This window comes from Phoxinus phoxinus (genome assembly GCF_949152265.1).
Source record: "Phoxinus phoxinus genome assembly, chromosome: 23".
In the NCBI taxonomy this organism is placed as follows: domain Eukaryota; kingdom Metazoa; phylum Chordata; class Actinopteri; order Cypriniformes; family Leuciscidae; genus Phoxinus; species Phoxinus phoxinus.
Window position 1 is genome coordinate 17,554,845 of NC_136898.1, and position 27,465 is coordinate 17,582,309.

Consider the following 27,465-nt stretch of genomic DNA (forward strand, 5'->3'; position numbering starts at 1 on the left):
CAAAAATGGGTGTAGCATTTTTTTGCACTTTTTATCTGAGAGTGTTCTTTACAGTGTCCGTTGGCCAAAACAATGGTTTGATATTCTGTAGACATGATATTTTTTATTTTATTTTTGCGGTTTCATATTGTTGTTTTTAATATTTTAGTTTGGTTTGTTTTCTGTAAGGCTACACATTTCAACATTGTTTGCAAATGCCATAGTTTTATGTTGTTGTCTAATGCAACATTTATTTATTTTAAATGTGACTGAAGTAGGCCTACACATACTTTTTGGGAGGTTATATACACAGAAATCCAAGTAGAGAGAATAATCAGTTTTCAGTTAAACACAAGTGGGAGGTCTGAATATCTCCCACTGCTGCCAGTGGTCCGACCGTCATCAGGGCGAAGTGCCAAGTGCGTTCACGGTCTGCTACAAGTGTGTTCATCATAAAGGCGAACTTTAACCATTCTTGCCTTTGCAGTTTCTCTGCAGGATAATCGAGGTGTTATATTCGCCTGTGAAACACATTCCCTCGAGCTATTTCATCAACCCGCTGCAGGAATGAGTGAAGATCAGTTTGACGTAGTTGTCGTCGGCGCGGGCCTGTCAGGACTCAGCGCGGCTCGAAGGCTGCAAAAGAGAAACTCGCAACTCAGCGTGTTAGTTCTGGAGGCCAGAGGTGTGTCGCTCGGAAGAAAACATACTTTTATCTTAGATATTCTCATTAATTAACGGTCTTGCATATGTCTGCAGTCCACATGCATAGCTATGCAAAATATGAGCATTTCTTGTTTTCTATTGGCTAACTTACAGACCGTGTCGGGGGAAGAACTGTAAGCGAAAAGCTGCCAGCCGCGAATGGCGTTGACCAGTGGGACATGGGGGGACAGTGGGTGTCCAGGTAAGTGTTCCATGATTAAGTGGTGATGATGATTCCATTTTTCAAGGAAGGTTTTTAAATGTCACTTTGGGTAGAGTAGAAGACAACTCTTATTTGCCGAGAGAGTGAGGATGAGTGAGGCTCATTCCTCCACAAGAAAAAAAAAAGTCGAAAATTCGAAATTATGACAAGTCATACGAGAATAAAAGTCAAATTTATGACATAAAAAGTCAAAATGATACATTTGAAATTATGACATACTAAATCATAATTACGAGATTAAAAGTCAGAATTATGAAAAAGTCTAAACTTTTATGTCACAATTTTGACTTTTTAAGTAATAGGCTAATTAAGATTTTCTTCTCATGAATGCTTTAAAGTGATAGTTCTATCATCCTTTACTCACCCTCAAGTTGTTTCAAACCTGTATGAATTTCTTTCTTCTGCTGAACACAAAAGATATTTTGAAGAATGTCGGTAACAGAACTGGGCCTCATTGACTTCCATCGTTTTTCTTCTTCTCCATACTATCATTGGGACCCATCAACATTTTGGTTACCCATATTCTTCCAAAATGTCTTCTTTTGTGTTCAGCAGACAAGAGAAATTCATCAACTTGAGGGTGAGTAAAAAAAAAAAAATTATGACAGAATTTTTCATACAATAAACAGAACTATCCCTTTAAGGCATATTTATTAGACTTTAATAAAAGTCACAATTATGGCTTAAATGTCATAATCTTTTAATCTCACTTAGCATGTCATAATTTAAAATTTACAATTTTGACTTTTTATGTCATAATTTTGACCTTTTATTTCAATTATGACTTTGTATGACTTAATATATGATTTTTCCGTATGTGACGGAATCGGGCTTCTATACTTAAAGGGTTAGTTCACCCAAAAATGAAAATAATGTCATTAATGACTCACCCTCATGTCGTTCTAAGCCCGTAAGACCGCCGTTCATCTTCGGAACACAGTTTAAGATATTTTAGATTTAGTCCGAGAGCTTTCTGTCCCTCCATTGAAAATGTATATACAGTATACTGTCCATGTCCATAAAGGTAATAAAAACATCATCAAAGTAGTCCATGTGACATCAGTGGGTTAGTTAGAAGTTTTTGAAGCATCGAAAATACTTTTTGGTCCAAAAATAACACAAAATAAGACTTTATTCAGCATTGTATTCCCTCCCGGGTCTGTTGTCAATCTGCGTTCAGGACTCCACAGTGACGCTGCTGACGTAAGACGCTGATGACGTGTTATCTGGTGCGCCCGAGCTTCGTTTACAGTCTGAGGGAGACGCACGCTATATTCAAGCTATTCTACATTGTTTGCGTGGATATAATTTTTTTAATGGTGCGTAAATGTGCATGTCGCGGATGAGACACTTTTACAGCGTGCGTTTCCCTCAGTCTATAAACGAAGCTCGGGCGCACCAGATAACACGTCATCAGCGTCTTACGCCATCAGCGTAACTGTGAAGGATTGACAACAGACCCGGGAGAGAATACAATGCTGAATAAAGTCTTATTTTGTGTTATTTTTGGACCAAAAAGTATCTTCGATGCTTCAAAAACTTCTAACTAACCCACTGATGTCACATGGACTACTTTGATGATGTTTTTATTACCTTTATGGACATGGACAGTATACTGTATATACAGCTTCAATGGATGGACAGAAAGCTCTCGGACTAAATCCAAAATATCTTAAACTGTGTTCCGAAGATGAACGGAGGTCTTACGGGCTTAGAACGACATGAGGGTGAGTCATTAATGACATTATTTTCATTTTTGGGTGAACTAACCCTTTAAAGTAGTTGCACCAAATAACAAGACAGCACAAAATAAATCCCTACAAATCCTCTCATGCATGGTCTCCTCGCTTTGGTTTTGCTTTCCTCCTGGTGCTCATTCCGCCACAATCCAAAGATATCCAGGTTTGGGGAATTGGAGAGACTAAATTGCGAGTGGGAATGACCATTATTGCAAATTATATTGTAATAATAAAATGTATACATTTCAAACACGTGATGCCTTGCCCAACCTGACTTCATTAAAAATACCCTTGTCCTGAGACTACCTTTATTTTAAGTGTACTCTAGCTGGAATGTATGTTTAGTGTGGTTGTATTGTGTTGTTTTCTTGTTACCCAGCATGTACAACATGATCATATGGTGAAGAACAAAATTTATTTTTTATTTAACACGGTTAAAACAGCACACATTTGTGTAATTGGACCTTTGATTTAAAACCTCATAGTTACTGACTGAAATATAGCCCCTGTGACAACTAGCCCCGGTCTCCCTATAGTTTGTTTTCGAGGTGTGATAATTGGAACGTCACAAAAGCTTGTTTAAGCCTACAAGCAGTAAAAGTGTGTTTTCAAGCAAGGCATTTATTGCAGCAATCCACTTCCCAAACTATTAGAAAAATACCCAGAGCTACTCTCAGAATCCACAGAGATCAATAAACAGCTGTTGCCTGGGGCCGTGAAAGCCTTCGCTTTAGACGAGGGCAAGCGGGGACTTTCATCAAGTTACACAAAAGCTGATTTGAAGCAGGTTTCCGCCTTTATACGTCCGAATGTGTGCAGAAACATGGTTACTCGCAATTTACTTGATTTTCATTTCTTGTAGCTCGCAGACCCATGTCATGGAGCTTATTCGAGAGCTTGGCGTGGAGGTCTTTCCACAATACACAGAGGGCAAGAAGGTGCATCACATGGGCGGCCCGCATGCCAAAATCTCAACGTATTCTTCTAGCATCCCATCATACTCCCCGCTGGTCCTGCTGGATTTCACCCAGATTCTGTGGCGGGTATGGGAAACAGCACAATCTCATCTGACAAAGTGCATCTACAATAGAATATTTATTTTATTTTATTGAGTAGTAGAATATGACTAATAGCCATCATTTCATATCTTAATGGATGAATGGATTTTGGTTCCGTATGGTATTCAAGATGCATGTTTTCCTTATACGTTCAGCCACGAACATACGCAATAGTCTTTTAGATTTCTTAGACATGTATGAAAGCTTTTTAGCTGCTATTCCTAAGAGTACCGAGTGGATTCATGTTTTTTTTTTCTTCCAATCTCTTGATGTCATTTTTGACATCATGCTAGTTTTAAACTCAACCATGAGGATAGAAATGTGTTGTTTGTGTTAGGGCTGCAAGATATTAGGTGAAAAAAAAACTGTTATTGTGATATTTGGATTTTCAGCAATATATATTGTGATGAAAAAAAACTGCAAGCCCAGTACTATAAATCCAAAATAATGTCAAGAAACAGTTTGTAGAATTAAATAATCTCATCCTATTTATTTGTGAAATAAAAAATAACCACTGTCAGTAAAGATGATAAAAAAGTGCTTTATAATATATTATAAATTTACATATTTTTTAATATATATTTTAATGTAAAAAGTGACTGATTTGAAACGTTAGTAATAAATTGAATAACAAAGTAACACATTACATATAAAAAGTGGCAGGTCTATTATTTTGCATTTACTTAATTCACATATCATTTGACATACAGTATCTGTTTTGTTCCATCTGTTAATATGGTTGTCAATCTAGAAACTTTGCAATTTGCAGTACAATATATATAATATACAGAAATTTAGCAAAGATCGCTGCCATTATATTCACTAAAGCTGTCAATTACAACACGAGGCACACAAAGCTGCACTCTTACGAAAACCTGTTATAATCAGTGAGGCTGTCTACGTCGTGCAATGAATCTCATATTGACATTGTGTTTACTTCGTTGGTTATAATGAAAGGATTCGCAAGCGTGCAGAACTCGCGCTGAACCAAAACTCAGCCATTTTGAGCGGTGTTGAGCGGATTCTGACTGACTTAAACATCTGATTGGCCATTGCTTTCATGCACTCAACAGATATGTCTGTGATTGGCTACAAAGCTCATCGCTGCAAACACACAATGTAAATAGAAACCTTTGATGCTCTACACAGAGTGCAAACACAAACACTCACGCCAGCGTTTTGGTGGGACAAAGATTAATTTTGGCAGCTGAAATTATTTTCAATGCAGGAAACCCTGGAAAGAATGAATGGTTGTAGAATATTTGGGGTGATTTTGTTTGGGAGTGCATCTGTATATAATTTTTTTAAAGGCAGAAAAGTACTTTTTATCCTTTAAATCCTTTTAGGTCTGAACACTTTGGGAAAACTTGAAAAATATGGGGATTCATCCTTGGGTTTACTTTTAAAAGAATAAACTCAAACCAGTGAACAATTCAAAAAAATATTTCCACTCAAGATTTCATAGACCACATTCACACTGTAAAATAATAGTAATATTTATAATAATATACATTTTTGTAGTGATTATTATTAAATATATTAAACAAAACAAGAATTATATTGTAATACTATACTATTGTACTGTAAAATACAAAAAAACCATGTACAATTACAATATCTATGCTTAATTCCTCACTCTCAAATAGTAGCATCAACTTTTTTTAATAAGTGTTTCTGGCAAATAAATAAGCAGTTCTGGCACTCTGAAGCACTGTATCATGAACTACATGTGTGTATATGTCTCGCTTCACTCTGAAATGGGTAGCACATATATTTTTGACAATTTAGAATTTTGGCAATCGCACTAAGCCATATCGCGATATTGATTTTTTTTCCCCAATATATCTTGCAGGCCTCACTGGTGTACTAAAAGCATGCTTTTTCAAGTGGATTATGTGTATATCTCCTAGATCGACTCTCTCACTAAGACCATATCAGTTGAAGACCCGATGAGTTCTCCTAATGCCGAGCTCTATGACAGCATGACGCTTTACACCTTCATGGAAAAACATATCTGGACCACACGTGAGCATTGTGGATTTCCTGCATGTTCAATTCAATGCATTGTACAAAACAGCCCATTGACATTTGTCGATACTTATCTATCTCTCCCTGTGCGTCCTTCAGAGATAAAAGAGGAGATAGCCTTGTGTAGCCGCATCGTGTTCGGCCTGGAAGCCTCTCAGGTGTCCTTCCTCTACTTTCTGATGTACTCCGCTGCAGCAGGGGGCACTCTACGCCTCCTGGAGACCACACCTGGATCGGGTCAGGAGTTCAGAGTCAAGGTGAGGGAGAGAGATAAGGTGGATGACCGACACAGAGACGTGACTGAGATAATTCTCACTAAACACAAAATTGCTTTTTCTTTTTTTAAACAAGTGTTTAAAAAAAACTATTATAATACATTTTCTTAAGGATAAAAAAATCAACCTTAGCTAATGCTGTAAACTATTGTTACATGTATGTCTTGTTTTTGCCCTTGTGTTCAGTGTGTTAGTTCTGCCCTTTGACCTAGTTTTCCCCAGTCTGTTTAATTAGTAATCTCGTTCACCTGTCGTCCATTAATTATATCATTAGTTCCCTTTGTTTGTCACATGTATACCTTGTGCTCTCACCCATTCTCTGTTCGTAATTATTTACACAGTGGCTGTCATAACTTGTTTTCATGACAAATGTATTTAAACATCAGTGTTGTGGGTAACGCGTTATAAAGTAACGCGTTAGAGTACTCTAATTACCTTTTTCGTGAAATGTGTAACTTAACGTGTTAGTTTTGTGCGTTAAGTAATCAGTAACTTCGTTATTTAAAAAAAAAAGTAATCCGTTATTTTAAGGAAAGGAAAATTTCCTTAAAAAAATTCTCCAGGATCAAGACAGTGTTTCTGCGCTTCAATACCCCACCACCCTCCAGCGAACCTGTGGAGAGGCTTTTCAGCCTCGGGAGTCTCGTTTACATGCGCTTCATTAAGGCACACGCGCGCGGTCTCTTGCTCTCTCTCCCTCTCTGCTGTGCACGCGCTACGCGGTTTGGAGCACAGTCTCTGTCTCGCGGGCGCGCTCGCTCTAGATTCCGGGAGATTTTAACTAATTTGCGGGCATCAGTGAGCCGCTATAAATATGCGGGAGACTCCCGGACCTTCCGGTAGACTTGGGATGTCTGCATTTCTATACTGAATTTAATATTGGCATTATAATTATTGATTTTTTTATTGAAATAATAGCCCATCCGCGCATCTCTACTACCCGGGCTGGGAAGGTGTGAATTTTGATTAATATGTTCTGTGATAATAAATAATTAAAACGCTATGTAGAACAGCCTATTGATGACTGTCTTTCCTGTTATTGTTATAATGTGTTAATTTAGCGGATGACTGACGTTATTCATTGCCAGGAGTCACGACTTCTCGGTGCATTTAAAGGGGGCCGTGTCTGTCAATTAAGCTGCAGCATGTGTGAGGCGCTGCAAACGGCTTTTAATTTTTGGTAACGCATGAGTACTCTAACGCGTTACTTTTGTGAATAGATAACGCTGTAACGTAACTGATTACTTTTAATTGATGGTAACGTTGTAACCTAATTAACTAATTTCCAAAGTAACTATACCCAACACTGTTAAACATACATTAAATAATCAAGACATTACTAACAGGTTAAGTAAATATAACAAATAGGCTAATAATGTGCATAAACGAAATGCTGCTCTCTAGAGTTCAATTCATCTAGTGAAGTATCCTGCTGTCGACACTAAATGCCTGAGGTAAATGTAATGCTGCGTGAAATTATTCTCAAGCCGTTTTATTGATATCTTTCCGGAGTTGAAACACTCGATCGTTTCTTCTTTTTCTGCGCTTTTTACGGGTAGCAAAGTGTTGCATTGCCGCAGGCGCCCCCTTCTGGATTGGAGTGTGGATCGCCTGTGACTGAATGTATTCTTCGTGCGACAGCATGCACCGAACCGTGACGTTCGTACGGTACGGTTTGGGACGAATAGATGTACCGTTACACTCCTAATATATGTATATATATGTATAAAAAAAAAAAATCAAGTTTACATAAACTCCCAAGTGGCTGAATAGTGTGAGCTAGGTTGGAACTCAGCGATAGCATCAGATATCAGCAGTTGATTTAGGTGAAAGGGTGAAAAACGGCTCATTTTGACAGCTTTTATCTCTTAGTCCTCTTTTACCTACTTTCTGCCAGCACTGACTGCCTTGTTTATCTCCCTACCAGATTAGGTCTGTCCTTACCATTGAGCACTGCATACGATTACCATGCCGTACTGTATTCCCCATTGCGTTTTTTCAGCACACAGTCAATGCGATCTCATAGTCTCATAAAACAAAACAGATGTATCATCATGGCATGATACTCTTTTGCACACCAGACATTATGAACATAATTTGTGGCAGAGGAGAAGCCCAGTGGAGCAACACAGACGTCTGAAACAAGGTGTTGTGTTTTTTTGCGTGCATTGAGAGCAGACTCTGTGGATGACCCTAGTGTGATGCCCATCTTTCTCCACAGGGAGGCACTCAGCAGCTGTCGGAGAAGCTAGTGGAGCAGATCGGAGCAGAGCGGGTTCGGCTGGGTGCCGGCGTAACCACCATATGTCAGGTAACAACTCCATCAGCGCAAGGCTTGACACGAAGATAATGAGCATTTCTCCACCAGCCGTGCGAGTGATAAGTTCCTTTCCTTTAAACGAGATACTATTCAGATACCAAGGCATGGGTCCTGCTGTGTGCTTTTCTTTCACTCTCTGTCTCTCTCTCTCTCTCTCTTTTTGTTTTGTTTTGCACTGCCTCTTCCTTTCCATTTCTGTATAATGCACTGTTGTAAGCTGAAGTGCTTGTCATGACTAAAATATTTAGATAACCTAAATCAAATCCACTCCATTAGATCGTTCTCATTTGAGAATTGGTGACACAAAATCTTTTGAAAGCCTCACGTCAGGGAATTAGCCTATAATGTCGCTCTCACACATAGAGAGGTAAAATCCATTAGCCATCTTAATGGTGTTACATCGACATGGCTGAGTAGAAAGTTTTACTCGCCCCTCACTGTTTATCAAAACGAACTCGTTGACTTCTATCAATATTTATTAAGTGAAGTGGTGGTCACCGTATAGCACATGTGATAAGTCTGCACTATTCGATAGAGGCAAAAGCCCCTGCAGCACATTTGTTTGAGTATCTGAATATAGTTGATTACTTGTACAATCAAAACGATCTTCTATAATCAATGTCAAATGTAATATTCAAAGGTGTTGCAGTTGTAGGAATTTTTTTTTTTTGCGATACCATGTATGAGATTTCACTGAAATAGGTCCCCTGAGAAATCACACATCTGGGGCTCTGTAAACACAGAAAAGGCTCACATTTGTTTAGCTAATCAAAAAATTTCTTTAAAAAAAAAAAATGGCGGAAATTATCTAAACAGTTAACATCACTTAAGCAGGAAATATTGTACTAAAAATAATATAAATTAATAAATTATTTTTATATAAATTAAATATTAATGTAATGTACAGTATTTCTTTTTGTTTACTTTTATTTCACATTTCTTTAGGTTTTAGAAGTCGTGTGTTATACGTATGAAGATACAACATGAATAAATGTGATGTTGGTTCCTACATATATATTTCTATGCTATGAACACACTACCGAAACTAGTTTGGGGTCTGTACGATAAAAGAAGCGTCTTATGCTCATCAAGGCTGCATTTATTTGACCAAAATTACAGTTTAATTAAGTTTTATAAAAATGCGTAAAATGTATTGTGAAATATTAAAAGCTGAATTTTCAGCATCATTACTCTGTATTTTCAGCATCATACATCTGATATAATGATTTGCTGCTCAAGAATTGAATGAATAGAATAGAAGAACAGCATTTATTAAATAAATATAAATATTTTGTAACATCTTACATGTCTGTTTCGATCAATTTAATACATCCTTGCTAAAAAAAAAAAAGGTATAAATAAAATAAATTTCTTTAAAATAAAAAAAATCTAACTAAACCCAAACGTTATTATTACATTATATAAAAAGATCAATCAGTAAATGCTTCTTGTGAGTTGCATGCATTGCAGTTTGAAGAGCCGTCTATTGAATTTCCAGAGCCTGGAATGTATGTGGGTCCCAGCAGTGTACAGACCTGTAAAATCAGCCCCCCTTCTCCCCGTTTATCAATGTCCTTTACAATGATCTGCCCAGGTGTTTTGCCTTCCATTTGAGTGTGGTAGCTGTTACTGTATCTATAAAAGACACTGCTGCACTCACATTTCTATCTGCAGCACCTCTGGGGGTCGTTCATACTGTAACTGCCTGTCTTTATTTATATCTCAGCCTGGCCAGCGGTGAGATCTGTTTGGGGGAGAGCTTTATGACAGAGAGCCATATTAATAATGTAAAAATTAAATAAAAATAAAGATTAATGGCACTATTGTCTTCTTTAGAGCTGCTTATATCTAAATTGAACCCGTTCCATGATTGATGAGCTTTACAAAGTTATTGAACTGAACTGACTTGAGTTTAATAAGGACTTTATTGTCTTTTTAAGCCTCGTTCAGACTGTAAGTCCAAAACTGATTTTTGTGCAAGTGTGAATGGCAAAAAAATAAATAAATCACATGATCCGATTTCGAGATGCATTCTTATGTGGTTTGAACTCTTATTCAAATTGCATTTCTGGAAATCCTTTTTCGTTCGAATCGGATTTTGTGCTGTTTCTTATGCCACGCAAAACGTAAACATGTCAGACGTTGTTATAGGAAACATGATGAAAGTCTCTGCAGAAACAAGTGTTGTTGCAAAGCGCCGGTCGAGCAGGAAATTACAATATAATGGAAGACATGTTTTGAGAATGACGGAGACGAAAACACATCATGTTGTATATATAAGACACAACATCTGTTTTGCAAATCCCTCCATTTTGCTGTTGTTGTTTTTGGCAAATGCTTACCAACGCAATGTCATTACCATAGAAACCAATGCAGATATTCTGGAAAACGAAAGTGCGACATGGGACGCACAAATCGGATCTGAACAGTTGCGATGCAGTGATGCGCAGTGTGGACAGCCAATAATGTAGATCAGATTCCAATCGGATACACAAATAATCAGATTTGGATTTGAATTTGTCTCATATTTGCTGAAGTTTGCATCATTGAAACAATCTGTATTGTATAAAATTCTATAGAAATATAGGTGACATGCCTCCCTGTTGACCGAGAGCCAGATATGTGTTTTTCTACAGTATGTATTCTCCAATACATGATAACAATAATTTCTTGATACTGTATCAATAGAGTTCATTAACAATACCGTTATTGTGTATTGGCTACAGTTTCAGCAGCCACATTGTGTCAGTATCCTTGCCATTTTAGTCTAACCTCACAATATCAGATTGTGTTTTAGTTTTTGAATCAATTCTAATGTTTTTCTCTTACAGGATTCAGAGAACATAAAAGTCACGACTTCTGCAGGCACAGTCACTTGTAAAGCCGTCATTGTTGCTTGTCCTTCTAACTTGGCAGGTTAGTGCATGTACAGTATACACACACGTCTATGTGAATCACAAAGTTCATACAAAACAGTCTGTCGCATTGACCCCGAAACAGCCGTCAATCACATGCCCCCTGTAGTCTACTTCCTCCTGGACTGCCGCCATCCTGACTGCAAGTTTGGCTGCCACATTTTGTTTAACAGATAGTGCAGCGCAGTCTGTTGCGCCGAGTCTGGCGAGGACACTTTTAATGTGACGGATCTAAGGACAGCTCTGAATTACGCAGAGTGCCTGAACTGCCATCGTCCTGCTGGCTCCAAATCAGAATTCACGCATGGCAAGCTGACAGGTGACGGGAACTCTTAAAAACTGGAGACACTGTTAAATTTAGACAGCCGTCCAAAATGCATTCAGCGAATAAATAATGAAGGCAGCGTGGCTTGAAGTCAACCCTCTGGCATCTTCTCCTGTTACAAACTGAAAACTTTAAGTATTTGTACTGGGAATCAGACTGTTGAAGCATAACGCAGGCTGTATTGTTGAACACACACACACACACACACACACACACACACACACACACACACACAGGCCTAATATATATATATTGTGCATTTTATTTCAGTAATTCAACTTAAAAGGTGAAGCTAATACATTATATAGACTCAATACATGCAAAGTGAGATATTTCAAGCCTTTATTTGTTATAATTTTGATGATTATGGCTTACAGTTTTTGAAATCCCCAAATTCAAAATTAAAGTATTGTGAAAAGGTTTTCATAGCTGTAAGCCATAATCATCAAAATTATAACAAATAAAGCCTTGAAATATCTCACTATGCATGTATTGAGTCTATATAATGTATTAGCTTCACCTTTTAAGTTGAATTACTGAAATAAATTCACTTTTGCACGATATTCGAATTTTTCTAGTTTCACCTGTATGCATGTATATATATACTCTGTCAATCGATTAAAAAAAAATAACTAATGAATCGCAGATTTTTCTGTAAAGTATTTAATATTTGTATATTTTATATTGTATATTATAATTTCACATTTAATCTCCAAATTAATGTAGAAACGGCATAAAAACAGTAGCTTTTTTTTGTTTTGTTTAATGGCATCTTTTATGAAATCACAGATACCAATTATGCTACTGATGTCTCTATGAAATAGATTTTTTCCTCAAATTTAGCCTTTATAGCCATTCAGCATTACAGTATAATTGAAAGCTATAAATTGTAGCATTTATTAGGTTTTAAAAAATATCACAACTTTTAATTTAAGTGAACTTAATATAATTTTCACATAAAAGCATTAGTAAGAGCATGGTCATATAATGTAATGCTATCTAAAGGATGACTGGGAAAAGGAGGCTGCATTAATTACATTACATATTTTAAACGTGTTAAACGGAAAAAATAAATTGCATGCGTTAACGCATTCATTTCGACAGCCCTAGTGTGTGTGTGTGTGTGTGTGTTTACATACTCTGCTGCTACGATGCAATTCTACTTGGTGAAACTAGTGACAGAAACTAGCTTTAAAGTAATAATTCACTCAAAATTGCAGATTGAATGCAGTTTTTTCTTTCTTACATAAAGCACAAAGTATATCGTAATTAAGCAGAATGTCCTTGGACAGCTTTTCTCTACAATTAAAATTGATAGTGATTTAATGCCAAGCTTAAAACCCCCCCCCACCAATCTCATAAAAGCTCCAAAAATTAAGGAGGATACTGTTAGGGAATAAAAGGTTTTTCTTTTTCGTTTCCTCAACAAAAAAAAACGTATTATATAACTTCAGAAGACTTGGAATGTAGCAGAAGTCGTCATATGGCTACTTATTTGAGGTTAGCATTTATAATCACCATCCATTCTAATTGAAAAGCAAAGCTGCTTAAGGACTTCTGTGTTTCATGAAAGAAAGAAATCAGGACATGATAACAAAACTGTTATTTTTTGGTGAGCTGTTTCATAAAAGGCTTGTTTTCAGAAAATGTCTTTATTTACATTAGTGTAAGAATTGTGATATGTTGTATATAAAACTAATATTATTATCATGAATCATTATTGATATAATTATGATTATTAATTATTAATAATGTAATCGTATTTATGATTAATAATAATAATACATTAATACATATAATATATATTTAAAAAACATGTATACAGTTCTAAAGCGTATTCCTCACTAAATTATTATTTAATTCCAGTTTTTAAACTGCTATATACAGTGTCCAAACTGATATAGTCAGGCTGTCAGCAAGTGTCGCACAGATGAAGAAGGATAAAGTTCAAACACGAGTCTTTAATAGTAATAAACTGAATAAAACAGCATACCGGTCAAACAGAACAAAAGGAAGTTGCTTACCCAAACCCTAACGCAAACGAGACCAGAGCTTAACCACAGGAAAAGGCTGAACTGAAGTGTGCTGACTAACAAGGTAATTAATGTAACACAGCTGAACTAAACAAACTAAAGACATAGTAACCATGACAACACGAGAAGCGGGAAAAGCACAAAGGAAAACAGGAAACTAATGAATACAAACTAAAAGTCCATTAAAACTCAACTAAGAACAAACACAACAGAAATATTTCTAACACAGGGCTTTTTTTTCTTTTTTCTAAAGCCTATAGACTCACTTACGCCACGTGTGGTCTTGTCATCCGGGCTGATGGAGACCAATGTTTTAACCTCCCATCCATCTATCTTTTATAATGAGTGAAGTCACTTCCCCACCACCTCCATTTCAATGATTAATGTGCTTGACTTGATAGTACTTTATTGTGCTTCAGTTTGCCATGCCAGGAGATTGAAGACTTCTGTTCTACTGGCAGCCCAAAAGAGCTTCGTCTCAATGTATATTTTTAATATTGAGTTTTTGTATATTATTAAGTATTTTAAGGAATAATCCAGCCAAATATGAAAATTGTCAATTTAGGAGCGTTCCAAACACATTTGTTGTTGTTATTATTATTTTTTTTATAAAACACACGGCTCCAAAACAGTAACATAGTGGTTCAAATACTCTCTGTCTTCTGAAATCATAAAATGAAGTACTATTAGGGCCATATGAAGGAATCACGGAATCCAGTCATAAAAATGGAATTGACTGTATAATGTGGAATGTCACAGAATTTGGCAAATTTGTGATGAATAAAGGGCAGTACACTAAATTATATTATGATATGGTCTAGTGTATATCTGATTTTTTTTTTTTTAAAGAAAATTTTAAAAATAAAATTTAATTCAATTAAACTCAACTGATTAGACATGATTTTTAATTTTTAACATATAATTGAATTGAATCTAGAAAAAATTAAAATGGAAAATTGACCTTTTTAGAGCCTCTGGTTACATGAATTACTGTTGCATTCCAAAAGGTGCATTTCTTTATGCATATTATCATAATAACAGCATATAGGTTTAGAGAGACATGAGAATGAATGAAAAATAATAGAATGTTTATTTGGGGGTGAGTGAACTGTTTCTCTGATCGTGAATTAGACACCTTTTCCTTGGATTTGGATTTACAGTTTTTAGATATTTATTTTCTGATTTCTTAAAAGTCATAGGTAATGGCTGTCACGAGTAAAGTCAGCGGGACGGACGTCTTCAAGCGATCGCTTTAAATCCGTGTGTTAAAACCGTATTCGCAATCCTGGGTTTCTGTGACAGTTGGGGAGAGGACAGAATATGAAGTGTGGGTGTGCGTGGGCAACCATGAGAAACGAATGTGTGTGCATGCGTGTGTGTTTGCTGGAATTGTTGTGCGTGGTTTAAAACCATGAAGTATTCATGCTTTGCAGCACCAAGCCTACATAATGCCGGCGATTAGTCAGGTTGTGGGATGTATGTGCTTTTTTGTCTTGGTATTTTGGTTGGCGTTAAGATGCTCAACCGGGTTTGGAAGCATTCCTTCGGTGGGTTTGTGGCATGTCGAAGCATAACCGGGTGCAGCCGGTTGGTTGCTATATTTAACTCCCCGGTCTTCCTCCAAAACGCTGTACCTGACTTAGCTGGCATTGCAGCTGCATGCAATTTGAGCTGACTGGCAGAGAAAACGGTCCCCGGCCCAGCCTCCTATTGACTCCACTTTGATGAGAGAACATCTCCTGTGACAGCGGGCTACGGTGGAGGCAAGCAACCTCACAGACACGTCACTCAGAGTTTCGCTTAGAGGCCTGTTTATACTTTAAGAAAGAAGGGAAGCAATATATTAGCATCCGTTTGACTGCAGTGACCTATTTTTAAGGGTGGTTACACCAAAGTTTAAACGGATTTTTTTTGTTTAAGAGTGCCGGATTATTTCCAATTTCACAGAGCTTTGGGAATGTGTTCAAAAGGAAAGGCTTTATACCCACACCTTTAATTACCAAATTGCTGGTATCACTTTTGCAATATACAGATGAATGGAGGCTGTGTGGGTATGTGAATGGGAACAAGGGATACAGCTAATTTCTGCCCTTGAATTTTCAGCTGAAAATGGAATTTTAGGACATTTCCGACTGGAAGAACATTTGAACGGAAAATGGTACTTTATCATACAATAACAGAATCTTGTTGGAGAAAAAGCATCTGTGTCGTTCATGTTCACATGAAAAGATCCACATTTGAAGATGCCTTGATATTGGTTGACAGGTTTGGTTTTCTTTCCTGTGTTGACATATTTCCTATTAAAGTGTGTAATTAAATGGATGGCAATTTTATATGCAATTCAAATATATTAATCTTAATTTTATGCCTAAACATTTTATGTTTGAGTGAAGAATTGTCCCTTAAAAAGTAATCAACTCCCAGACTGTTACAGGCAATGTCCCTCACATTGTCATTCTAGAGAGCATTTGATTGGTCAAAAATCTATGAAGTGCAGGATGAGTCATATTTAAAAAAAAAATATTTTTAATGAATGTATATATAGGCTATATATTTTGATATATTAAATTTCATTAGTTTAATTATTCAAAGCAATGGCCAACTGATAATTAGTACGTTTTCAGCCGTATCCAGAATTTTCAGTTTCACTGCATCACTAGGCAGGGTAAACAAGTGATTCTTTTTTTCCCCCTTCCTTTTTAAGTTTAGTTTCCTAGAGAAATGCTGAGAGCACCTGTGGCCCATTAGCCTGAGGTTATGCTATAACTGTCTGTTCCACCACTCACTGCTACCTGGGTAACATAGGTGACAGAGATGCCAAGGAGTGAGGGGGAAAAGAGACAACACAAAGACACACACACACACAAAAAAAAACCTTAAGGCAAGAAAGAGAGCGACAGACTGACTGAAGTGTAGGAGGATCTAGAATACGGTCTGTAAAATATCCTGGGAATTCACTAAAGCTTGAACTGCAGCCACATACCTTTAGAGTGTGCATAGTGTTGTTTATTTGCATTCAACACCTGGTTCACAAAAGGAATTATGCAAATCGGCAAAGACAAACATATCTCACTCCCTAAATGGCTCTTTAAAATTATAACTTCGTTTGAATGATATATATATATATATATATATAAAGCTTAAAACTATTTCTCTGAACACTTTAATGCAAAAATCATTGTAGGGCTGAACGATTTAGGAAAAGCTTCACTGTTAAAAAAAGTAAAAAAAAAACATTATTGGAGTATTTTTTACAATATACAGCACTATTACAGTTATACTATTACTACTTCAGAAATTGTGTTTAATTCAAAGTATTACTTGCCATTTCTTTGTAATTATTTGTGAAATTTACAAGCAATTTCTGAGTGAAAATTGTTTCAAGGTAAATCCTACACCAAATCTCTTTCTAGTGTTGCAAAACATTTTTTTTTTTAATCTCTCAAGGCCACATTCACACTGTTTTAATAATCATGATGATTTTATTGATTATTATTAAAAATAAAAATGACAAAATAAATATATTGTCAACACTGTTGTACTGTAAAATGAAAATCGAGTATATTTAATTTATTCACTTCTCAATTTTAAGCTTTTTTTGATGGGTTGCTGCTAAATAAAAATATGCACCGTGGTTTCAGAGTGAAGCTCGGCACTGTGTTAATTTATGCATGCAACTCACGATATCAGGTGTGTACTGTAAATGGCGCACTTCACTTTGAAACCGCTGCATATATTTATTTAATTATATCGCAGCCTTTGCGATTTGACAATTACACTAAGCCATGTCGCGATATTGATTTTATTTTGATATAATGCAACCCTAGTATATGCCTGTTTAACACTCCATCATTTGATTGCAATTTGATGAATTTCCACTTCCATAATCAATATAAAATGTACACAAACATCTCTTGATTTCTTCTAAGGTTGATCATCCCTTTTGTCTCCCTGTGTGGCCGCCAGATTGGTGGTGTTTTGCAATTTCCTAACATCTAGCAAATTGAAGCAAGCAGACAGTTGCTGTCTCTTACAAGCACACAGTTATGATGGACTGCCAGATTCAGAGCGATTGCTCTCAATCAACGAGAGCAACTCTACACCTCAGTCACTGCGGCTAAATTAGATCTGTTTCCCCCGTCTGCCATCACAGCCCTTACGAGAGACAGATTCATGTGGGCTGTCATGGGATTGGCGGTCACATATAAATGATCGCAGAAATAAATCATGGTTAAGAAAAGATACATTAGAAACATGGATTGTGTTTCTCCCCCCATTAACATGTTGGAAAGTCTTCTTGGAGAGAGTTCACACAATGGAAATGTGCTAATCAGAGCCTCTTGTTTAATTAGCAACGTGTTCGTGAAACATAATGTAATCAAAATATATTTTTCTGATTGCCGTCTTTTAACACAATTACAACGTAGTGCTTCTCCGCATCGATTGTCCTGTTTGATTTCTCAGTCTGGACAAAGACGTTTATTAACATTAGCTCCAATTAAAATGCTTCTCTGCGTAATTCTGGATCCACTTTAATGAGATGTTGGGTGATTTGCTAAACCTTTTACAGATGGACTTAGTGGCAATTTCCTACCCAACAGTATCCAAGTTCCCTTTTTTTGTCCCTTTTGTTATAATAACCCTGGTGTTTTGTAATTGCTTTGCATTTCCGGCTCTTAAGATAATCGCATTTAGTGTTGCCCACAGGATTTTGTGAGACTATATGAGGGGTCAACCGCGGTCCCTCTAGGCATGCCTCAATCCACAGTCCGTGTCTATATTTTTCTTCATGCTAATAAGTGCTAAATACCGGTAACTACTTTTACAAAGGTATATTGTTGAGAACATTGTAGCATACCCTGTTAGGGGTGTGAACCTACAGTACACTGGTCTCTCGGTTGGGTTCGGTTACGATTATCATTCCATCGAATCAGTTCAATTCGATATCACGATGCACTGCATCCTCAATTTTCAATTTAACTTCACATGTATACAATTTTGTCAATAAATACAAGCAGTCAGAACTGAACCTTTCATTTTACCTGCTCAAAGAAAACAAGCTTCTCGAATGTATCAAACAGCAAACAAAACTCAAGTCTAGGCACAGAAGACAACAGGAGCATTTAGAACACACAAAGTAAATACTAAAAGTGATGGCTGCCATTCATCCACGACATCAGACAGTAGCTCTGCCAGGCGTTAACAACTCGGGATGAAAACGGCTGACTTGGTTTCTCAAGTTAGAGGTATTACCCCCTGCATATTTTATTTGTGCGTGACATGATTTACACACAGCATGTGTCTTCTCCAGGTCGTGCTTACCAGGTTGTTCATGAAAGCAGAAATGTGCCCAGATGTAGGCTTTTAAAGTAGTTGGAGCATTTTTAATTACTCGCACTCGTGTCTCGCCTCCCTCTGCCTTTGTATGCTACCGCGACAAAGCACGTACGCGACAAATGACGTCAGAAAAGTGTCAGTACATTATAATCGGTTGGGTTATGGAACCAATACCGCGATGCATCGTTGAAACAATTAATTTCGACACCCCTATACCCTGTACACAACCTCATATGCACGCTGCTTGTGTGGATGCCGTCAGTATTGACTGCAGAAGATGAGGTCATTTGATTGGATGTCATCTATTTGACATTTTATGGCATTTTGCCTGTTGACTTAGAATTAAATGAACGGCAGAACTCAGCATTTTGTTCATGTACCCCCTCTTGAGAGCAACTTGTTCATTTACCCCCTCTCTGAAAGCAACTTGCACTGATATATCTTAAAATATGTCAGTGCAATTGTTTTCTCCCAAGATGCACGCCAGTAATTTTTTTTTCTTTCTATGGCATGTTTATAAAAGTTACCTACATGTCCCAACTGAACTATGGCCTAATCCTGGCTTAATCTAATCTTTTTCACATCTTTTTATATTGTTATGCTTGTCAAACATTTACTTTTCAATTGACCAACTGGATGGCAGGCTAAAATGTATTTGTGTGTCCTCTCTTGAAAAGGCTAGTTCTCATGTTGGCTTGTTTCCAGAAGGCAGTCTTGTCAATTCTGAGGTCAGGGTCCCTTCTGGCACTGTTTGCGTTACGCAGACCTAGAGATGGCCCTGTGGGCCGCACATAAAGTTATTGGATAGCCCACACTCGCAAAATGGCTAAGCCTTAATTACGGCTTTTAAGAAAACAAAGTAGTAGTGTTAAATCGCAGGGATTCTTTAATAGATTGGCAATTTCATGGAGAGCTAGTCACTGGGGTATTAGATCCAATTTTCCAAAGTGCTGCTTGATTAGAAGGTATAGCCACCTAAATCAATACCCAGGGATGATCTGAGACCTATGAGTTATTCTATACCATATTCTTCCTGTCTGTGCTTCCCGTTTTTCCCTTTCCCCTCTTCTGGGAGTCCATTTTCTGTTTTCCATTGCTCTTTAAAATGTGTATTTCTATTCAGTCCTGTCCTCCCCTTTATAACACTCTTAATCCCAATGTATACAGTATCCCAGAATCCTTTGGTCAAGAGTGTCAGCGAGACATTTGCTCTTCCAAATTAGTGGGCTGCCTTCGTAGGCAGTATTTTAAGGCATTGTATACATGTTCATGACTCCGAGGCTGAACTAAGACGTATACTTTAAGAAGAGTATGTAAGCATAGGGCTTGTGTATTGTTAATATGAAGCAGTTTTATGCCTATTTTTAATTACCAATAGACTACCCTTTCCATTTTTTTACAGTTTTTTTTTCTAGTGTATGCAATTGATCATACTGCCTTTTAAGACATCTTAAGACAAAATCTAAGGTAGCATCCAATGAATCATTTGCAGGGAAAGCAATCCCAGAATAGATGGCGATGAGCTCTGTGAAAATATAAATCCAAGATGATTTGAAAATGTTTCAAATTAGCATATACTGTATTTCAGTACTGAGACAGAATTGACAAAACTAGGTAATTGTAATTAAACATGATTTTACCTAATATTTGTATATATTATGTCTTTATGCTTTAGAGTTTCACATTAGCTTAGCAACATGCTAACATCAAAACAACATCTAAATCTAAATGCTAACATGTAAATCCAAATGCTAACACCAAAATTGAAGATGGTTGCTGTCGTGATTTTTGAAATGTTGCATATCTGCATATATTTCTACTGTGAAAGAAATGACAAAACAATGTTAGTTTTGAAAATAAAAAGTGTTTTACCCAATATTTGTATGTACTATCTTTTTTTTAATGCTTGTTACAGTTTCAAAGCGTTATCTCAGCAACATGCTTCATCAAGCTATTCAAATCATTTGTGAGTTGCTTCTCTCATGTGGAGCGAAATTTGTTGTCGCTCAAAGTTTTCCAAGTTGCTCCTTTATGAGGTTCAATGATGGTTAAATGCTGTCTTAGAAGGTAGTTGCCTATGAAGACCGTAGGCAACAATTCAGCTTACTAATTTTAAAGTCACCATGGAATCACAATTGACAGTTTTTTTTTTTTTTGAATATATGGAATATTTATAAATGATGTATGTGTCCTTGGAATATATGGAATATTTATTATAAATGATGTATGCGTCCACATCACGGGTAGGAAAACCCATCACTCACCCATGAGATCGCAGCATTAGCAAATCACAATCATCCAATCAATTCCCCAAGGACAAAATCAAGTCCTGCCCTACATTTTTTCTTGTTTAAGAAGCCAGTTTACCCGAATATATGGCACAGGAAGAAAAGACTATCACAACTTCTGTTTCATTCCAACTTTAAGAACAGAGCTGTTACCTTTCTCATCTGTCCTTACTATTTTATGTCAGTATCATTCCACTGTTCTTTTTTAGCACTAAACGGCTTTTCATTCAGTGCTGATTATGCCCTCATTTCCAGCCCAGATCCACTACGAGCCTGTCCTGCCAGCCGAGCGCCAGCGCCTCATCCAGTGCCTGCCCATGGGCCACATGACGAAATTTATCGTCACGTACCCCACTGTGAGTAACACGCATAACCCATCCACTTACCCACAGCCGGCTTTACTGGCTTTCCCGGCTTTCCTAGCACAGTGCAGTTACTTCCCCTATGGCTCTATTGCATTATACTCTATAATGAAGTTAAAATGTGCAAAGGCATGGAGAGCTGTCTCCTATTGCTCAGTCTACCATATTCAGTATAAGCCCTCACTTTAATTTAATGTTTAATTTTGGCCCTGCAGTGACTGGACTCCAGTGGAGAAACCACCTTAATCAGAAGATAAGCCTTGTCTGTCAACTGTGAAATGTTTACTTGAATATTTTCTATCTTTTGTATGTTAATTAAGATCCTGGGATCCATAAGTTCACACTTAAATTTATCATAAATTTGATTAGAACCAACTGAAACCAAACATGCATTGATTGTGTTAGATGTGTTAATGTGAACACATCTAAAGTAGATTGTGTTAATGTGACTTGATTATTTATATATTTTATTATGCATTTAATAACTATGTGACCCTACAATTCAGGGAAACAAAATGACCGATCAAACCTCTTGTGAATCTGGTGGACATTTTCAGGGAGAAGCTTTTGCAGCGGTGCAGCACACTCAATTATTAGTGCATGAAAGCCTGCCTGAGTGCCTAAAAGTGTGTTTTAATCTTTCGTATTATCTCTAATTGCATATATACATGAATTATGGATAACAAGTGTATAAATGCAGTTACATATGGGAGCCCCATAAGTATGCATCAAGTTTGCTAAATGAATAAATGTAAAAATATAAATGAATATATTTTACATTTATTTATTTAGCAAATGCTTTTATCCAAATCAACTTACAAATGAGGAATACCACATAAGCTAATTTTTCTTTTTAAATAAGGTGCTTCAGATAAAGTGCTGTTTTGGAAAAGTACTAAATATGTTAAATTGCACATAGACAAAATGTGATTATGAATTATTTAACCTTTAAAATACAATTTGGCCTTTTTATAAAAAGAAGTTGATAATGCATGCATTTATATTTTAGGAAAAAAAAACACATTTTAAGAACAAAGTAATTTATTATATATGTGTTATATAATATTGTTTTAGTTTAACGGATAGTTGTTACTTATCATCATTTCATATACCGTATATGTGTGTCTTCATCTCAACATCCAAAATCCACTTTTCAACGGGCCACGTAACACCTCAGTTCGAGGTATCTCGAATCTTGCTTGAGAGATGATCAATATGCAGATAATTCATATAAATTCTCATAAATCTACAAATGAATATTTACATTTATGCAAATATAGTTGACATTTATGCAGATAATGTCAGTTGTCAGCATTGTGCTTGTCTCATTTAATCAAGAATAAATGCTTTTCATTTTCAGGGATTGTTGATTCTCTGCATTTTTGATTCTCTGCATTTTTGATCTGACTTCACAGGCATTTTGGAAGGAAAAGGGTTTCTCGGGGGAAATTGTGGTCCGCCCCTCCGAGTGCTGCCCTTTAAGCGTCACATTTGACGCCACCAGCCCCAAAGGCAATCCTGCGTTGGTGGGGTTCATCACTGGAGTACAGGCCCTTGACTGGAGCGAGAGAAAGGTGAGAGACAGAGAATGAGAGCGGGGGTTTATGAAAAACAGAGACATACTGTATAGTGAGCTGAAATGGAGTGAGAAATGGAAAGAGGGAGTGTGAGATAAAGAGAAAGAAGTTCATTATGTTCCGGTGTCAGGTCTATTCTCAGTTTCACACTTTCATTGGAATACTTAGACAGTGAGTCAAGAGGTGAAAATAAATACATTTTGACGTTTAGTTGCTCAAAAATTGCCCTTGTAAAGCATAACAGTCATGCTGATAAAAACAAAAACCAGACAGACAGCTGCTCACAACCGTTTGCTGTGTTTTGGATGCTCATGTACTGGTTTGCTTCATCTAGCTGAGCTTGAGGAAATCCATAATATCTAGAGAAATCTGTTAGCATTCCCATTTCAAAGTCTGTTTCATATTTTTAAGAGCATTCAAAAACAATCTGTCTACCTATAGAAAAACATGTAAAAGTTCCTTCAAGACAAGTCATTTCACTCAAGAGTTGTCAAGAGGTGTTTCACTCAACGCCCCTCGGGCAGCTATATCAGTCATGCAAGTACATCTCCTATATCTGTGAACGGGGAAGCATCAAATTCTACAAAGCTGTTCAACAAGTTTACGAATAAATTTCATATTTGAAATCACAATTGAAATTTAAAATCTGACAACAGTTGTCTCATAAATGTGTTTTCTTATGTTAAGGTAGCATTAAAACATTTTTATTCACTTTAAATAAAAAAAAAGTATTCACTTTTAATTAAAAATGTATTAACTTTTTTTCTTAACTGAAGAAAATCATGGCTATGTTGTTTCACCAACTAGACCAGCACCAGTGTTGTTAATGTTAATGTAGATCATTTAAAAAAAAATGTCAGTAATTGAAATAAAGGTGAAATAATATACAATAAATATTAGATGAAAAACTTAGGCTGTGTTTGAAAACTTAGCCAGCTGGCTTGTTGCCTCGCTTCCTTATCAGGCAATGACTTAGCAGGAAGCGTTTGTGCATGAAGGCACCTTGCAAAACTGATCTCGGACAGATATCTGACACAGCGTAACAGTTTAATGATCTACAGCAAAATAGAGCGAGCTTTGGTGAAAACAAAGCAAATATATAATTACTATGATTAATTAAAGTAATTTCTTGCTAGGAATGGGTCAGAAACGTACATTTACACACAAACTGACCAGCAACCGCAACTTTCAGATGCCATGTTTATTTTTTTAGCTCAACTGTCACAGAATGAAAAGCACAGGATTGTGGGATATCAAAGGCAGCATTAATACACAAGGGGTAATTGGGAAACAAGACACCCTGGTCTTGTGTGGACTTTGAATGTTCCCAGGTATGTCTTGTTTCATCTTTCAACAAAAGGTTCTTTGTGAAACTCTCCATTACACCTCGGTTTTGCCTCGTTTACAAAACAAAATGATGAACAAACATATAATCATCCAACGCGATCTAGGCCGTCATAAAATAAACCACCCACTTGTTCCTGACACTGGTATCCTTCTGAAGTCTCTACAGAAATGAGCTAATGAGCTTCCTTTTACTCTTCCATTTGTCCTGTTGTCGACAGACTCAAGCGCGTGGAGTACAGCAGAAAGTGAACGGGCATCTGTATACTGTATCCAGTTGTCAGGGTTCTGCCACTTGGTTTGGTGACAGAGCTCTGAAACTCCTATTGTCTTGTCATAGTGAGCATGAGGTTCCAAGTTCGCTTGGGCTGTCCGCTCTTCCGTCCATGCGAGTTGTGTTTGCAAACTCAGAACCGCACGCTCACCATAACAATAGGAGTGTCAGAGGAAGAATCAACAGAATGAAGTTGCAGAACCCTGGCACGAGTGTAAACAGTGTTAGTGATTATAATGGGTTCTATTTGCTTTTGACGCAACGCTCACATCCAATGTTGGTGAATGTCAGTCTTTTGCTCTGGAGGTGGTCATACTGTATGCAAATGTGTTTGCCTGTGTGATGTCATAGATCCCACAAAAAAAAAAAAACGTTTTTGGAGCTTGCTTAAATAAATGCTTTGTTTAAAATGAGGAGGTACGTTTTGAGCTATGAAACTTGAAGGATGTTTTCATCAAGATCAAGGCAAATTTGATTTTTGATGTCATGACCCCTTTAAAAATAGGAATGTTGTCTTGGCAACTAACTGAAATAAATAACTTGACGTTCTAAAATTATTCAAACTAAAATAATAATTTAAACTGAAAATTTTAAACAAAAGTTAATTCAAAATATTATTTTAAAAATACTATTGTATAACTAACACTAAAATATAAAATAAATAATACTAAAATAACACTGACACCAATTTTGCTAGTTTAGTGTTTGTGAGTGTTTGAGCCAGTGCAATGAAGGACAAATGTATTTTCGCAGCATCCTAATCTGATAAGCGATTAGCTAAATGTCTTTGCTACAGAATTAAACTGGAAGCCTTATCTTGGGAAAACAAATATTTCCAGCTTTGAGTCTTCAAAGGGTCTTTTCCTGACTGATAATGTGGCAAAATATTGATTTATCTGTTACTCGATGCTCAATCAAACAAAGATAGCCACACATCCTGCATGCAGAAAATAGCTCCGGTAGCCTAAAGCTAAAACCCAGATGAGACCACAACTCCCTCTTCGATATGAGCTGGTCTGATGATAAACTTGTTTCCATCTTGCTTCTTATGATAAAACTCCCAGACCATCCGTAGTCATGTATTATAGACAAGAGGAGTTCTTCTAAGCCACTGAGTTTATGGTTGCTTCATTCATAATGAATCAGATGGACAAGCCAATCTGGTTCTCATCTACTAATACAACATTACTATTTTGTGTATGGTGAATTTTTATCCTGGAATAACCAACCCATTTTTTTTTAACCTCCATTAATGAGTTTTGTCTGTAAAATGTCTTGTACTCTGCAAAGCAGTTGTCGCCAAGCTCTGGTTCTTCTTATACAGATGTCCTGTCCAAGAAGTCCAGACTGACTACTCAGCGCATTATGCCCGAGCTGTGTGCTTTCTGCCGTTACTCCACATTAACTTCACATGAATGAGCTGGCAAAATTTGAAGTGTGGACATGAAGTGCAATTTTGTACGGTTTGTTTTATGAGCAGGCATTAGAGATAGCGGCTAGCCCTCCAGCTCCTTATGGACACTTTTATACCCCCCACCCGCATATGGTTCCTGTGCCGCCCTGCCCCCTACCTGGTGCAAAGCCATAATTGTAGGCTGAATTATGGTCTGGGACACTTGGTTCAAGTGGAAGTGTGCACAACATGCAGATGCAGAGTTTTATGTGTTCCCTTAACATCTGTCACTCGTTGGCATAGTAACAGCAGGGGTGCACGCCCCGGCCCCTTTCTGCCCATAACTCATAGAGAACAGAGACCAAAAAGGAACTGAGTTATTCAGATCGATGTAGGTTGGAGAACCGGACTCAGCCCGTTTCCTGCCCTTGTGAAAAAGTACAGTTTAGCGTAATGTTTATTAAGGACATAATATACTTTAAAATAATATGCTTTAAAAGTGTGTATGTAATGTTTTCGGACACTTAATTGTTATTTAATATTAAATTAGAGTGTATTCTAGTTTAAATATATTTGAAATACAATTAGCTGAACTTTAGAGGGCTTTTTGACATTTAAATAGGAGTTAAGTACATATTTTATGTCCTTTTCTATTTTACTTCTATTGTCTTTGAAATATGGTAAAAGTGTACTGTTGAAAGTACTAACAAACATTTATGGTTAACTAAAATGTACTTAAATGTCATTTTTAATTAAACTTATCTTTATACTTAATTAGTAATGATGAAGTTGTAATTTAGTGCATTTGAAATATATGAAATTTAAATGTAATATTGAATAGCACAGTACAATTAAAAAATGATATTTTACATGTGCTTTAGTGTGTTAGTTAAAGTCCCCCTGTAGTCAATCATTTTTTCCCTTAAAACTTACCTTTGATCACCAAATTTACATATTTATTGGTAATATTTTTTTTGTCATGCCTTAAAATAGCTTGAATGTTACTCCCGTTTCACACATACTCCGTTTGCAGTGCGTATGCAGTGCATATTTTTTCCCGTACCCATGTAAACAGGTTAGAGCTTTCACACTGCACGCGGATGCAGTCCGGAGATCGTTTCATCAACAAGTCTATTTTTTCTGTGCTGCGAACGCTGAATTAAGGCCATTCCTGTTTGGAATATGTGATTGTGTATTGTCAACAATAAGCAGAAACATTCTGCATTTCCATTATGTAGTGTAGATCATTCATTGCAACATTAAGAATCTCATTTTTAAGAATCTGTTATC

At 36.7% G+C, this 27,465-nt stretch overlaps 1 protein-coding gene across 1 annotated transcript in view; it reads left to right on the forward strand.

Annotated features, from left to right (window-relative positions):
- The first annotated feature begins 362 nt into the window (after positions 1-362).
- The window catches only part of LOC306992090 (putative flavin-containing monoamine oxidase A), a 39,786-nt gene continuing 12,683 nt past the window's right edge, over positions 363-27,465 (forward strand). Inside the window, exons 1-10 of the mRNA XM_079600558.1 lie at positions 363-398; positions 467-664; positions 799-886; positions 3,509-3,689; positions 5,615-5,729; positions 5,832-5,989; positions 8,229-8,318; positions 11,159-11,243; positions 21,481-21,581; positions 23,003-23,161. Of these exons, the coding sequence (XP_079456684.1) occupies positions 547-664; positions 799-886; positions 3,509-3,689; positions 5,615-5,729; positions 5,832-5,989; positions 8,229-8,318; positions 11,159-11,243; positions 21,481-21,581; positions 23,003-23,161 (1,095 nt within the window). The 5' untranslated portion in view covers positions 363-398; positions 467-546. The remainder of the gene's footprint in view (positions 399-466; positions 665-798; positions 887-3,508; positions 3,690-5,614; positions 5,730-5,831; positions 5,990-8,228; positions 8,319-11,158; positions 11,244-21,480; positions 21,582-23,002; positions 23,162-27,465) is intronic.